This window comes from Malus domestica, chromosome 09 (assembly GCF_042453785.1).
Source record: "Malus domestica chromosome 09, GDT2T_hap1".
NCBI classification, from domain to species: Eukaryota; Viridiplantae; Streptophyta; class Magnoliopsida; order Rosales; family Rosaceae; genus Malus; species Malus domestica.
The window spans coordinates 4,077,893-4,092,615 of NC_091669.1; the positions used below are offsets into that span (position 1 = coordinate 4,077,893).

Genomic DNA, 14,723 nt, shown 5'->3' on the forward strand with positions numbered 1-14,723 from the left:
TACGAGTAATACTCGGTAGACTAATTTTTTAGACCACATTTACAAATCATGTAATGTATCACAAACAGAAAATAAATACGTTAATCAACATTTAAATAATAATCAACACATCATAATATGGTTTACAAAATACGATTTAAATTTATAATCTCCCTAGCAGTGCCCTACATACATATATCCCCAATCCAACTAAGTAATTAATACAAGAGCACTCAGCCTTGTTCCTCTTCAGACTGAGACTCCGACCTCCAAGATGTATTTCCCTTCGAAACTTAACCAACTCGACCGGTCGGACTTCTATCACGTTCTTTTCAAACTGCACACATTCATGCTCAACGCCATGGACAATGTACCCTTCCACCAAGGTCCTCACCATCTCGATTCGATCATTAGGGCCCCGAACACCACGACGGTAAAAGCGTCTCCCTTTTCATTCGGTCCTCACCCATTGCTGTTTTGAACAGATGCTCTAGTTGAAGAGTTGGATTTCATCCTCTTAGAGAAAACAAACCACCAAGCTACGCTTCGTTTCACATATTTCTGACCTCAACCAGACTGTGAGCGGGTGTTTTTCGTAACCCGCTTTCATTCATCATATGTCTCACATTTTCTGCATCTTTCCACCTTCCCACTGCAGCATAGATTTTGGCCATCAACACGTAGTTTCCTGTATTTTCTGGCTCGAGCTCAATAAGCCACTTAACGGCCAACTCTCCCAGCTCAACGTTCTCATGTATCACACAGGCACCGAGTAGTGCACCCCAAATGGCATGGTTAGGCTGAAACGGCATTGATCTAATCAGATCATAAGCTTCTGCCAACCGACCAGCGCGACCAAGAAGATCCACAATGCACGTGTAGTGATCAGTTTGAGGACTCACTTTTGGGTCTTCAAGCATGAACCTGAACAACCCCAAGCCCTCGTCCACCAAACCGGCATGGCTGCAAGCATGCAAAACAGAGGTAAAAGTGACATCATTTGGCCTCACCCCAGATCGAACCATATGATAGAAAAGTGAAACTGCAACCTCGCCATGGCCGTGCATTCCATAACCAGCTATTATCACACTCCACAGGATAATATCTCTCTCCTTTTCTGGGATTTCATTAAAAATTTGGTGAGCATACGCTAAACTTCCACACTTCGAATATGAATCAATCAAACCAGTAGCAACTTCAATACTTGAAAGAAACCCAGATCGTACTACATAACCATGTATATTCATTGCTTGATGCAAATCAACGAGAATGGTATATGCAGGAAGCAGACTGTTCAAGGTTGCTTCGTTGGGTTGTACTGCTTCCATGAGCATCTGTTTGAAATGTTCGATCGCTGCTCTACCAAGCCGATTATGAATGCAGCCGGAGATAATTGCATTCCAGGGAACTGTTCTCTTTTTTGAAGTCTTTGCAAACACTTGAAAGCTGCAATGAACACAATTGCATTTTGAGTACATGTCAATTAAAGCGGTCTCCACCATAACATCAGATTCAAGCTTTTGCCTAATAGCCCATGCGTGCAAGCACCGTCCATGCTTTGATAGATGCAAGCTCCCACAGGCTGAAAGAAGAGAAGCTATAGTTACGAAATTGGGTTTTACACCTTCCCGCTGCATCAGCCAACAAAGTGCCAATGCACTTCTTGCATCACCATTCAAAATGTATCCATTGATCATACTCGTCCAAGTCACGACGTCTCTCTCACCCATGCTATCGAAAACTAATCGTGCCTCATTCATGCTACCACACTTCACATACATATCCACCAATGCATTTCTCAGCTTTATCATTTTCCCCAAACCCTTCTCTTCTACAAAGGCATGAACTTGTCTTCCCAACACTATCTCCTTCAAGGAACCAACAGCCGGCAACACAGAAACCACAGTGGCGCAATCCGGCTCCACACCTACATTCATCATCCAATAAAAAACACCCAAAGCTTCCTTGGCACACCCATTCCGAAAGGACCCACTGATCATGGTATTCCAAGACACCACACTTCGTTCTCGCATTGCATCAAAAACCCTTTTTGCCAATTCCGTCTCCCCACAACTCATATACATTGCCACCAAAGAGTTCTGAACAAACCCATCTAAATTGAACCCACAAACTACCGTTCTTCCGTGAACGACAACACCAACATCAATCAAGGACAAATCACCACAAGCCTTAATCACAACCGGATAAGTAAACCTATCTGGGCAACACTTCCCTAAGGCCACCATCTGCGCAAACACGTCTAGTGCCTCATAGGGTAAGCCATTGCATACATACATCCGCATCAGCGAAGTGTACAAAAATGAGCTCCGGTCAGGCAATTCGTCGAACAGTTTGCGCGCGTACGGGACGTGACTGCATAAAGCGTAAGACTTTGCAAGATTTGAGCGGACTTGCGGCGAGACTGAGCCTGATGTGATGAGGTGGCCATGAAAATTCTTAGTTTTGGCGACGGATCGAGTGGCTGCAGCGGCGGCGGCACTGACGACGTGCTTGGCTTTGGTAAAAGCTTGAGCTGGGGCGCTCATCAAAGTCAATTGGCGCTTTTGTTTCAAACATGGTTCGTCAACTAGTTAATTGGCATTAAACGGTGCGTTTGGTTGGGATTAAACGGTGCGTTTGATTCCACTTTTATACTAAAACAAAAACATATATGTATGAAGAAAAATGCAAAGGAGACTAAACAAGTAGGACTCTTTTATGAACTCTTTGTCACCTCATGTTTTTTACATAATGTTTTATAATGTTGATACGAGAATTGACGTTAAACTGCGAGGTGACAGAAAGTCTCACTTTTGAGAAGAAAAAAAATTCAATGTACCCAAAAAACGTGAACATTGCATGTCATACCACAATTGGAGTGATTCTCTCCAATTGTATGATGACTTGTGGTATTCCACTTCCATCCCATATTCTAAGAAAAATCTCCTTGCTTTTGAGAGAGTTCTCTTAGCATTTCTCATGTGTGAATAATCAAGTTTCAAGCTATGTTAGTTCGTGGGATTATGAGCCTAAGATTAATTGATTATTTATGTTTTTTTAGTACATCGATATTTTACACTAAAGAGAAGGGGAGTTCAGTTATGTCACACAATAGGCAACCTAATTTGATATTGAATTCGCCATTCATGAGATTCAAACCTAAGATCTTTCACTTTCAAGTGAAGCGAAATACCACCAGACCGTAATACAAGAACTTGATTATTTATGTTTTAGAGTCAGGCTTTTGATCTGTTGTTGTATTCAGAAATAAATGTTAATTAGCATTTAATACTATTGTTTAATTATGCAATTTTGTATGTCTATGCAAGGGTAGGACTAAATATGAAACGCAAATTTAAGGCAAACTAAGATTGGATAGGATTTGGAGCAGCAATAATAAGCTTAATTGCTACGATGATAATACTTGGATACTCATTAGTAAGTATTGATTTTATTTAGTCCGGTAATATTTTAAAACATATTTTATTGTTTTAAAAAATAATGGACATGTTATTAATTTGTTTTCTTTTAAAAACAAGAAACATGTAACATCTTATTATTGAACAAAATCAGCAAGTGCAATAGTATGAGTGGTCATTCAATTATAATATGACATTTGATATACCGAGTCGTGTACCTAGCATAAATTTTATTTCCATATAATACTCACTAATTTTTATTTTTTAAAATGAGACAACTTGTGGCAACTCTCCCCTATCCACACCCCCCTTGGGGGGTCCGGAGAGGCTGTGGGGAATTTCACTCTGCCCGTGGCCACTGTCTAGTAAACTCACCAATCACCAGTTTGGAACATTGAACTCGGGATCTCCTACATTTTTTTTGTTTATTGAGGAACCGCAGTCCGCGCTCTTACCACTGGACCACTTATGGTGGTTCCTATAATACTCACTAATGAATACCTCTTAAGTGTTTTTTTTTTTTTTTTTCACAAAATAATTCTTATTCCTATCACTAATGTTTTGGGATAGGGTTTAAGTCGGTCACATATAGGAGTCGGTGGTCTTATTAATATCAGGAAGCTGCTAGGGCATTCCTAAGTTTTATTAGCAACTCTTCTTAATTTGCTCCGTTTTGTAAGGAAAGATTCGACTCAAAACAAATCCCTACCGGACTAGGAGAACTAGCTTCCCATCCCACCACTATAAAACATATAATCAGAGACCCCAAAAATCTCAAACAAGAAAGCCTAAGTACTGCAAGAGAAAAGCTACTGCCTCTCTCTCTCTTTGAAAGTCATGGAAACTGATGAACAGTTATGTTCAGATTGCAAGAAATACACACAAGTTGTGATTGACCACCGGTCCGGTGACACGATCTGCACCGACTGTGGTTTGATTGTTGAAGCCTTCAGCATCGATGTCACCGCCGAGTGGCGAAATTTTGCGGATAAGGATCCCAAGGAAGACCGGGCTCGCGTCGGTGCATCCTTGAATCCTTTGCTGGATAATGGCATTCTTACCACTTGTATTTCCCAAGAAAAGAAGCAAAACAAGAACAAGGATAACGCCGAAGGCGTTGTTCCTCCAAATAACCGGTTGAATAACGTTGAGACGTCGAACCCTCAAATGTCTCTCGCAAAAGCTACAGAACACCTCGAAGCCATGGCTTGCCGGCTAGACAATCATGGCCTTCCCGAAGGCGTACTCTATGATGCCAAAGTGTTATACAAGAAGGCCGTTGACAAGAAGATCTGCAGGGGGAGAAAGTTTGGTGCTATGATGGCGGCTTGCCTGTTCCTTGCTTGCCAAGAAAACCATAGTTCGCGAACACCAAAGGAAATCGCCGGGGCTGCCAATGGACCCTCCATGAAAGAAATTACCAAGATGGTAAAATTGTTGAAAGAAGAGCTGGAGCTCGTTTCCAAAGCTACAGACGCTGGGGACCTATGGCGGCGATACTGCTCGAATCTTGGCATGAACAGTATTCAGGATCGGAAGGCTGTGGAAGAGACTCTGAAGAACTTGGCGAAGCTTGACATAAGGAGAAGCCCTACATCTGTTGTGGCAGCGGTTCTGTACATGATAGTGAAGCTTGCTTCCAATGGCAAGACTGTTGAAGATGTCCAGCAAGAAACTGGTGCTTCCGTGGGGACGATTAAAAGCACATACAAGGAGATTTATCCCTATGCTTCAACGATAGTACCCAACTGGTACTGCAAGTACTTGGAGGACATCAAGAATCTGAACACTCGTTGAAGGTCTAGAGCAAAACATTGTAGTTCCTAATTGATCCATATCCAGCTTGGGGAGTTTGTTGGGATTAAATTTTCCACTCTTAATTAGTTGTACGATTATTCTTTTGACTTTGGATTTGTATTTTAGCGGTTGAATTATATCAAGATGTGTTCCACTCCATGACATGTAGTGTTTCGTTTCATATTCTGAGTACACTAAAAAATCTCTCCGCTTTTGAGAGAGTCACTTATCATTTCTCATGGATAAATAATCAAGTTTTGAAGGCTAGCTGTGTTAGTATGTGGGATTAGGAGCCTAAGATTAATTGATTATTTTTATTTTAGAGTCAGGCTTTTGATCTATTGGTGTATTCAGAAATAATGGTTAATTAGTATTGGGTACCATCGTTTAATTATACAATTTTGTATGTCTATGCAATGGTAGGACTAAATATGAAATACAAATTAAAGGCAAACTAAGATTGGATAGAATTTGGAGCAGCAATGATAAGCTTAATTTGTACAACGATTATATTATGTTGTTTAGAAATAAGGGCAAGTTATTATTATTTGTTTTTACTTTAAAAACCAGGACATGTGACATCTTATTATTGAGTTAAAATCATCAAATGCAATAATACGAGGGGTCATCTAATTGTATTATGACATTTTGTGTATCGCGTCGTATTTCCAGCACAGTGAAAATTTTTTTCTTCGTATAATACTGGCTAGTTATTTTTTTTACATAATAATTTCTTATCCCTATATCACTCTAGGAATTTGATGTTTTGGGATAGGGTTTAAGTCGGTCACATATAGGAGTCGGTGGTCCTATAAATATCAGGAAGCTAGGGCTTAATTTCCTAGGTTTTATTAGCAACTCTTCTTAATTTGTCCCGTTTTGTACAAGGAAAGATTCGACTCACAATAAATCCCTACCAATCTAGGAGAACTAGCTTCCCATCCCACCCCTATAAAACGTATAATCAGAGACTCCAAAAATCTAAAACAAGAAAGCCTACTTACTGCAAGAGAAAAGCTACTGCATCTCTCTCTCTCTCGATCTGAAAATCATGGAAACCGATGAACAGTTCCGTTCATATTGCAAGAAATACACACAAGTTGTGATCGACCACCAGTCGGGTGACACAATCTGCACTGACTGTGGTTTGATTGTTGGAGCCTACTGCATCGATGTCACCGCCGAGTGGCGAAAGTTTGCGGATAAGGATCCCAAGGAGGACCGGACTCGTGTCGGTACTTCCTTGGATCCTTTGCTGGATAATGGCCTTCTTACCACTTGTATTTCCAAAGAAAAGAAGCAAAACAAGAACAAGGACAACACCGATGGTGTTGTTCCTCCATATAACCGGTTGAATAACGTTGCGACGTCGAACCCCCAAACGTCTCTCACAAAAGCTACAGAATACCTCGAAGCCATGGCTCACCACCTAGACAAGCATGGCCTTCCCGAAGGCGTACTATATGATGCCAAAGTGTTATACAAGAAGGCCGTTGACAAGAAGATCTGCAGGGGGAGAAAGTTTGGTGCTATGATGGCCGCTTGCCTGTTCCTTGCCTGCCAAGAAAACCATATTCGCGAACACCAAAGGAAATCGCCGGGGCTGCCAACGGACCCTCAATGAAAGAAATTACCAAGATGGTAAAAGTGTTGAAAGAAGAGCTAGAGCTCGGTTCCAAAGCTACAGACGCCGGGGACCTATGGCGGAGATACTGCTCAAATCTTGGCATGAACAGTATTCAGGATCGGAGGGCTGTGGAAGAAACTTTGAAGAACTTGGCGAAGCTTGACATAAGGAGAAGCCCTACATCTGTTGTGGCAGCGGTTTTGTACATGATAGTGAAGCTTGCTTCCAATGGAAAAACTGTTGAAGATGTCCAGCAAGAAACTGGTGCTGCCGTGGGGACGATTAAAAGCACATACAAGGAGATTTATCTCTATTCTTCGACAATAATACCCAATTGGTATTGCAAGTACTTGGAGGACCTCAAGAAATTGAACAGTCATTGAAGGTCTAGATCAAAACATTGTAATTCATCAAACTTAATGCACAAATCATAAATTGTTTAGTGAAGTTAGAGGTTGTGAAATGTGAGGTGAGCTCTTGGTTTGGCCGGAACTATCCAAAAGAATCCTTAAAATGGGTTTTGCAAAAACATGTTAAATTGAAATAAGTTTGAGGATGTTCAGTACACTTACTCTAAAAAAAATCCATGCCAGCCGGAAAGACAAGTTCTAACTCTAAGAGTCTATTTGGTATTCTACTTAAATCTAACTTTTTAAACTCAAAAACAATTTTCAAGTTTTAGGCCTTAAAAACTTGTTTGATATGACTATTTTTAAAATCTGAACTTAAAATTAACTAAAAAATATAGTATATTCTCTAAAAACATAAAAAGTGAGTTTTTAGAGTTTTTAAACTTAAACTAACTCATTTCTTTTCTCTCCCTCCTCTCTGCTCACTCCAAATCTATCTCTTTCTTTTCTTCTTTCTCTCTCATCTTTTTTTATTTTATTTTTACATTTTCCGTCTCTCCTCAAATCCACTCTTAATTCTCTCGGTTCTTACTTTCACTCATCCTCCTTTCTATCTCGTCGGATCCTCCCTCTCTCTCTGCTTTCTCTTTCCTTCAATTATCTCTTACTTTTTTTCCTCCTCTCTCATCTTTCTCCCTCTCCTGTGGCCCCCTCTTTTTAGATCTCTTTGTCTAGTTTAAGTCGTAAGATTTAAAAATTTTAAATCGCAAACCAATTAATTTTTTGAGTCATAAAGAAAATTGTTTTCAAGAAATGTTCTTAAGAAATGTTTTGAGAAATGATAAAAAAATTCAAATAGAATACCAAACAGACCCTAAGCCTTCGTAATAAGATCATCGAAATATTTCGACCAAAAAAAAAGAGGAAAAAAGATCATTGAAATAAGTTGTAAATGTTCAGTTCGTTACTTTCCGAGAGATCCTTAAAAGCCTTTGTTTTGTAAGAGACAAGTTCTATCTATAATTTATTGTACAATTCTTATGACAAGCTCTAACTTCTACCATTAAACATGATAATTTAGTATAAAATAATAAGCTGTGTTAAAAATTGTAGTGATAAATATGAATTGGTATGAAATGGGCCCAAAACTAAGGCTGTATTGATAGGCCGAAATAAAAAAAATTGCACATTCAGAGGCCCAACAAATTTGGGCTGACAATTTTGAGCGCGAAATCCTGATCAAATCAGAAAGCCCACGGATTTTCCTGTGGGCCCATTCCCGATCCCGAATCGAAAAATTGGAAAAATATTCGGTATTACCAGCACCATAGCGCACGTGGATGTGACATGTGACCAGCATAGATGTGACCTGTGACCTGCACAACCTTCATCCCTAGATGCGCCATATGCTACAACACCGCCGTTGACTCATAACAGCGACCGTACGATACAAAGTTAAGATTTCATTATAAAACCAATCGATAATTGATAACATGAAGAGTAACTTAATTTACTTAAAGATCCATGCAATAGGGAAAACACGCTCTTTCATATATAAAAAATTTTCAAACATAACACATAAACAACACAGCGAGATGACGTGAACCCTGTACGGCCGTTTGATATCCCACGTGGGAATCATTACCGTTCACATGTTATGTATTTATATACATAGTTTTATATAAGGGTTCATTGATTAGGTAACAAGGACAACGAACGTTTCCATAAAATAATTGTAACCTAACATGGGATGGGAATTTTATACGCGAAGTAGTTTCTCTCCCCAAATATCTCTTTCAGTTTCAGACATACTGCTTCATCCTAATTAATTTTCTACCTTTCCAATCTAGAGCACCATGACATTCGGAATTTGTAATACTGATATCAATTCACTGGTGGAAATCACCTCAAGAAAGATCATCAAACCATCATCTCCCACTCCTCATCTCAACAGAATTCTTAACCTCTCTCTTTACGACCAATTTTTTCCTTCGACTCTATATCCAACCATCCTATGGTTCTACGAAAACCATAGCGATTCTGGTTTTGCTTCCGAAACTTCAGAGACCAGAAAATCTCAGCGCTTGCAAGAGTCTCTATCTGAAGCTTTAGTTCACTTCTATCCACTGGCTGGCCGGCTCAAAAGCTCGGCGTTGGTTGAGTGCAACGATGAAGGGGCTCATTTTCTTGAAGCCCAAGTTAACTGCCAACTTTCGGACTTTCTCAAGCAACCCAATCCCGAGTTGATCAACCACTTTATTGCCGAAAATGATCCCGAAACAGGCCAAGTAGGTTTGGGATATGTACTCTTGTTTGTTCAGATTAGCTTTTTCAAGTGTGGAGGAATCGTTGTTGCTATATCCCCTTCACACAAGATTGCAGATGCAGCATCACTCCTCACATTCGCGCGAACATGGGCAGCAATAAACCGCAACGATGGAATCCTTGGAGTGAAATTGGTACAACCGGAGTTTACTGGAGGGTCTTTGTTACCCCCTAGAAGAGATTTACCCTTGGTGTCCATCAACGCCGCATCGAAAATCCAAAGTCAAAATTTAGTTACAAGAAGGTTTGTGTTCGATGTCTCAAAGATAGCCGGTCTGAAGGCCAAAATTGGGAGTGCAGTCCAAACCTTCATCCCATCACATGTAAACCTAGTTCTGGCTATCATATTGAAATGTTCTGTTGCTGCTTCCCGTCAATGCCAGCCTGAGAGTTCGACGAGGGCAACGGAGCTGTCCCAGATGATGAGCTTCCGCAAAAGAATGGTCCCCGAGATATCAGAAAATGTCATGGGGAACTGGTTTTGGCCACTACAAGTGGTATTCAGAGCAAATGAGACCGAGTTACACGAGTTAGTGAGCAATATGAGGCAATCAGCGGCAGATTTCTGGAAAATATTTAAATGTGAGGAAGGATTCTTGGTGGTGTCCGAGTTTATGAGAAAGCATGCTGATCCTTTTAAGAGGAACGAAGGCGTAAACTTTTACAGGACCACAAGCTTGTGCAAACTTCCTGTATATGAAATGGATTTTGGATGGGGAAAACCTGCGTGGGTCACCAACCATATCGTCCAAAAGAACGTAATTCGGTTGCTGGACACAAAACAGCAAGATGGTATCGAAGCTTGGGTGACCCTTGATGAACAAGAAATGGCCATATTTGAGTCTGATCAGGAGCTTCTTGAATTTGCTTCCGTCAACCCTAGCATCACTTGCCATTCCGGGCCGGTCCTGAGTTTTCTAAAGCCCAGGGCAAGGATCTAAATTATTTTTCTCGACACTTATATATTTTACTTTATCATCATTCTCTGAATGCTCGAAATAATTTGTTAATATCGAAATAGTTCCCTCCTTTTACTTGATCAAATTAATTTTCTTTGTGCACCCATCTTCTTATTCGATGGATAAATATATTGTTTTTTCAAAATACTTATGCGTGTTCATCGTTACAAATGATATTTTTACTCTATACTAGACTAAGAAAAAGAGAAGAATGATGGTTTGAATTCGAGACTCAATAGGATGAAGAGGAAGGCCTAATCCGTACCATGACAATCCACCATTTACTTGTGCATGTTCAATTTGGGTGTCGTCGACCGGCGAAGAAATTAAGTTTTATGTTGAAGAGGCTATTCTGCCTGTTTGGTAGTTTTACATATATGGGACCCGTCAAGAACTCTCTCTCTCGACTTCTTTGTCTTTCCACCACCTCGGACTGCTGTAGTGCACAGAAGGTAATGAATTTCACCTTGCTTCGTCAATTTTAATTAGGGGTTCGATTTGGTTTTGAAATTTGATTTGTATGATTTAGGATCTGTGAACCTCTTTTTATATCATTGTTGGAAAAGAAATCTATATAATAGAAAGCGAGAGCCCCAATTTGGTGTCATGCATGCGACAAAAACTTTAGGTTCACGCATTTGACAAAAATATTAAGATAAAATTGCCCCTCAACAAAAAAAACTCCAAAAGCAGTCAAATATAATATATCAAATAATGTAAGGGTAATTTGGTAATTTAATCATCATAAAATAAAATATAAATATAAGTGGGAAGAGAGAAAAGTATAAAAAAATAGACCGATGAGTGAAAAGTTGATGGTGCCCACGTGAAGGGTAAAGAAAAATATAATAAAAAAAATAAGGAAAATCATGAATATTGTGTTCAAAACATCTTAAAAGGCACGTAGTGCCGGTGATAAATTAGTAAAGTTTTTTTTAAAAGAAAACTAATGAAAAGGGTTTGAAAACTTTGAGCTTTAATGATAAGGACAAAATAAAGGGTAAAGTGAATAGTACCATATTTGACTTTTTAGTGTAAAAATGTGGTTTTTCGTTAAAGTGAACAGTACCGTGTGCTTTTCGTTAAAACTCCCTTTTTTTAATTAGTACCTTACAATAAGTTAGCAATAATGTAATTCAATCAGTTGTTTATTAAATATTATTTTCTTTATAAAAAAAGTATTTTGCACGCGGATATTAACGTGATTAAATTAATTGTACACTAAGGGAAGGGAGTGTGCTTAGCCTCACAATGAGCTAGCAATCAGTTGTTTATTAAATATTATTTTTTCTAATCTTAATGTAAATTCAATAAAATGTAGATGGAAATTGAAAGACCGCTTTTATTAATATGGATTCAGCTGCTTTGATTAGTTAAAAGATCGCTTTTATTAAATGTTATTATTCATTTCCATCTACATTAATAAATACATTTAAAACATGTAAATCGCGCGTAACACATAGTGATTCAAAAAATGTCTACTGCACGCATGTGAGCGCGTGCATGAAGGCTAGTAAATAATAAAGAGGAATTCGAAAAAAGCAAATATGAACCGTTACATCAAGACCAAAAAATTGACAAAAAAATATGTAACCAAGTTTTAATTTGTCAAATATGGACCTTTAAATCAAAATCAAAATATTAGCTAAAAAAAAAATTGAATGTTAGTCTGGACTGTTGTTCAACGGTCTAGAAATCGAACCGTTCACAATTGTTCAAATATTACCGTTGGACAGCTGGATCGCCTGCAACTTGGGGCGCAGCTGACTGTCACTTCTCAAAAGCCTGCTTTCGTTTATTTTTTTTATAAAAACCTGTCCTCCAAAATTTGGGTTAGATAAATAGAAACCCAAATTTGAATTTTGGTTCGGGTTTAAATCAAAATTTTTAGTTTAGTTTCATCATTGAGTGACCTTTCTTGTGGTATTACTAATTATTTGAAAGAAATTGGTTTTAAATTCAAATCTAGTATATAATGAATTTGATATCAAATTAGGTTGCTTGTTATGTAGTTTAGCTGAACTCTCTATAATGTAAAAATATCGATGTACAAAAAAAAAAAAAAAACTCAAATATAGTAAAAATATATTTAACCCTTACATAAAAGCATAAGATCTAACACTTAATCTAACAAATTCTATCGTTTGAAAAAAAAAAAAAAAAAAAAACCCTCAAATATTTGGGTTTGGGTCTAAACATTGGAGCTGGTTGGTCTTAAGCGTGAAACGCTGCGTTCTGTGCCACAAATGCTGGGGGGAAGCCAATAAACGAAAGCCGCATACTTCCGTTTCAGAGTTCAGATCGGGTCCGAAGTGTTTCTCTCCCTCACTCTCTCAATCTCTCTCGAACATTCTTCTGCTCTCGGGAAAGCTCAGAGGAGGCGCGATAACCACCACCATGGTTGTGGTGGCCCGGGCTTCTTCTCGGGCTGAGGTGCTCACGATGTTCCGCTCTTTCCTTCGAGTGGCTCGTAAGTTCACCGACTACAACATCAGGGAGTACACGAAACGCCGAACCGTCGACGGTTTTCGTCAGAATCGGAACCTTTCGGACCCGTCTGCCATCTCCTCCGCCTTCTCAGACGGGAAGGCTCAGCTGGAGGTCGCCAATCGGCAGGCTCTCGTTTACTCTCTCTACGCTCCTAAGCTCAAGAGCGTCATGGAGGTTCAGAACCCAATCAAGCACTGAATTTGATTCTTTCCAGGTAAAAGCCCCTTCCTTATACACTAAATATGATTAATTTTCCTTAATATTGTTGGGTTTTTGTTCTTTTTATTCGAGCGATATCCTAATCTAATTCTAACTTGCGTGCGCCCAGTTCTTCAATTTGTTGGGTGTTTGTTAGTATGGGTTTTATTAGGGTTTTTGGTTATGTCTGATTAATGGGGCTTGTCTGCATAATTTGGTTTTTAATTGTTAATTAATGGGCATGAATGATGCTTTCTTTGTTTGCTGAGAAATTTTGGGCAAGGAAATAAAAATTGAAACTTTTGGTCTTAGTTGCTATAGGAATTATTGGGAACCATATAACTTTTTTATTTCTTAATTCCATCTTAGCCTGTATGATCTGAGCCACTGGGTGTTTAGTTTCTTTCATGGAAAGATTATGTATCGAACTTAATGCACAAATCATAAATTGTTAATCCATGATATCAAATCGTAAATTGTTTAGTGAAGTTAGAGGTTGTGAAATGTGAGGTGGGAGCGCCGGAAATATCCCAAAAATCATATTCAAGGCTTATATTCTTTTGTTTTTCTCCGTCTTGTGATTTGGCTCAGCAATGTTTGATTTGCAAAAACAAGTTCAAAGAGGTTCGGTACATTTACCCTGTAGAAGTATCCTTAAAATCGGTTTTGCAAAGACAAGTTATACTGAAATAAGTTCGAGGATGTTCAGTACACACGTTAAGAAGAAATCCATGCCAGCCGGATAGACAAGTTCGAACTATAAGCCTTGCTGATAAGATCATTGAAATAAGTTCTAAGATGTTCAGTACATTACTTACTGAGAGATCCTTACAAGCCAGTGTTTTGTAAAGACAAGTTTTATCTTTAATTTATTTTACAATTCTTAAGAAAAGCTCGAACTTCTAATCATAAAACATGATACTTGGATATCAGAGTAAATTCCGCTGTGTGATTCGTCTATAAACTGCAACAAGCATTTGATTTTGATTTTGCAAAAGACAAGTTCTATTTACTGGTCACGAGTCATGACTCATAACGAGTCTGATAATCAAGATTTGTATTGCTTCAAACCTCAACTCTCAGCTCACTTCATTTACCTTCAGTGATGGTTGAGCCAACTGTTTATCGATACTGATCACTGTTGTTCATTGCACACGACCAACCCAATTCGAGACTTGTTCTCCTTGTGACCTCCTGATGATGGCTACTTATATCTTGTGGATCTCTCTATGTAGCATAATTGTTATAGTTTCGATGTTTGTAGCAGTCGTGACATATTGTTGCTGCAATTCTTTGATTTGTGCAGGTTTGCCAGACCTTCACTTCTACTGACAAGCGATTTCATGGAACTTTTATAACGCTGTAGCTTATCGGACTCCTCGGGGCCTCAGATTTGTATTTAGGCCTTTAAGTTTGAGTTTTTGGGTTTAAAGGTGTAATTAGTTATGAATTTTGAGTACCCTTGAGGAATATCTGTTTGCATTTTTTGCAATAAAGAATAATTTTAGAACCTTTCTTCTGGTACAGATTTGTTCAAATTTCATAAACCATCAATGATTATGCAAAACTGGAAACCATT

General features: G+C 38.7%; 6 protein-coding genes across 6 annotated transcripts; 5 read left to right on the plus strand and 1 right to left on the minus strand.

The window, feature by feature from the left end:
* On the minus strand, positions 1-2,661 carry LOC103442829 (pentatricopeptide repeat-containing protein At5g39350). The gene has a single exon (XM_017334438.3). It carries the CDS (start codon positions 2,523-2,525, stop codon positions 531-533), a length of 1,995 nt encoding a protein of 664 aa, XP_017189927.2. The 5' UTR covers positions 2,526-2,661; the 3' UTR covers positions 1-530.
* Positions 2,662-4,235: 1,574 nt separating this feature from the next.
* Positions 4,236-5,195, plus strand: LOC114826823 (transcription initiation factor IIB-like). Its single transcript, XM_029107586.1, has one exon. The coding sequence runs from the start codon at positions 4,236-4,238 to the stop codon at positions 5,193-5,195; it is 960 nt and encodes a 319-aa protein (XP_028963419.1).
* A 1,051-nt stretch (positions 5,196-6,246) lies between these two features.
* LOC114826824 (transcription initiation factor IIB-2-like) lies at positions 6,247-6,819 on the plus strand. The gene has a single exon (XM_029107587.1). The coding sequence runs from the start codon at positions 6,247-6,249 to the stop codon at positions 6,817-6,819; it is 573 nt and encodes a 190-aa protein (XP_028963420.1).
* Positions 6,820-6,833: 14 nt separating this feature from the next.
* Positions 6,834-7,205, plus strand: LOC114826825 (transcription initiation factor IIB-like). The gene has a single exon (XM_029107588.1). The coding sequence runs from the start codon at positions 6,834-6,836 to the stop codon at positions 7,203-7,205; it is 372 nt and encodes a 123-aa protein (XP_028963421.1).
* A 1,823-nt stretch (positions 7,206-9,028) lies between these two features.
* LOC103442831 (stemmadenine O-acetyltransferase-like) lies at positions 9,029-10,438 on the plus strand. Its single transcript, XM_008381629.3, has one exon. The coding sequence runs from the start codon at positions 9,029-9,031 to the stop codon at positions 10,436-10,438; it is 1,410 nt and encodes a 469-aa protein (XP_008379851.2).
* A 2,223-nt stretch (positions 10,439-12,661) lies between these two features.
* LOC103442400 (uncharacterized) lies at positions 12,662-14,656 on the plus strand. Its single transcript, XM_017334104.3, has 2 exons — positions 12,662-13,160; positions 14,451-14,656. Exon 1 carries the CDS (start codon positions 12,854-12,856, stop codon positions 13,142-13,144), a length of 291 nt encoding a protein of 96 aa, XP_017189593.2. The 5' UTR covers positions 12,662-12,853; the 3' UTR covers positions 13,145-13,160; positions 14,451-14,656.
* Positions 14,657-14,723: the final 67 nt, after the last annotated feature.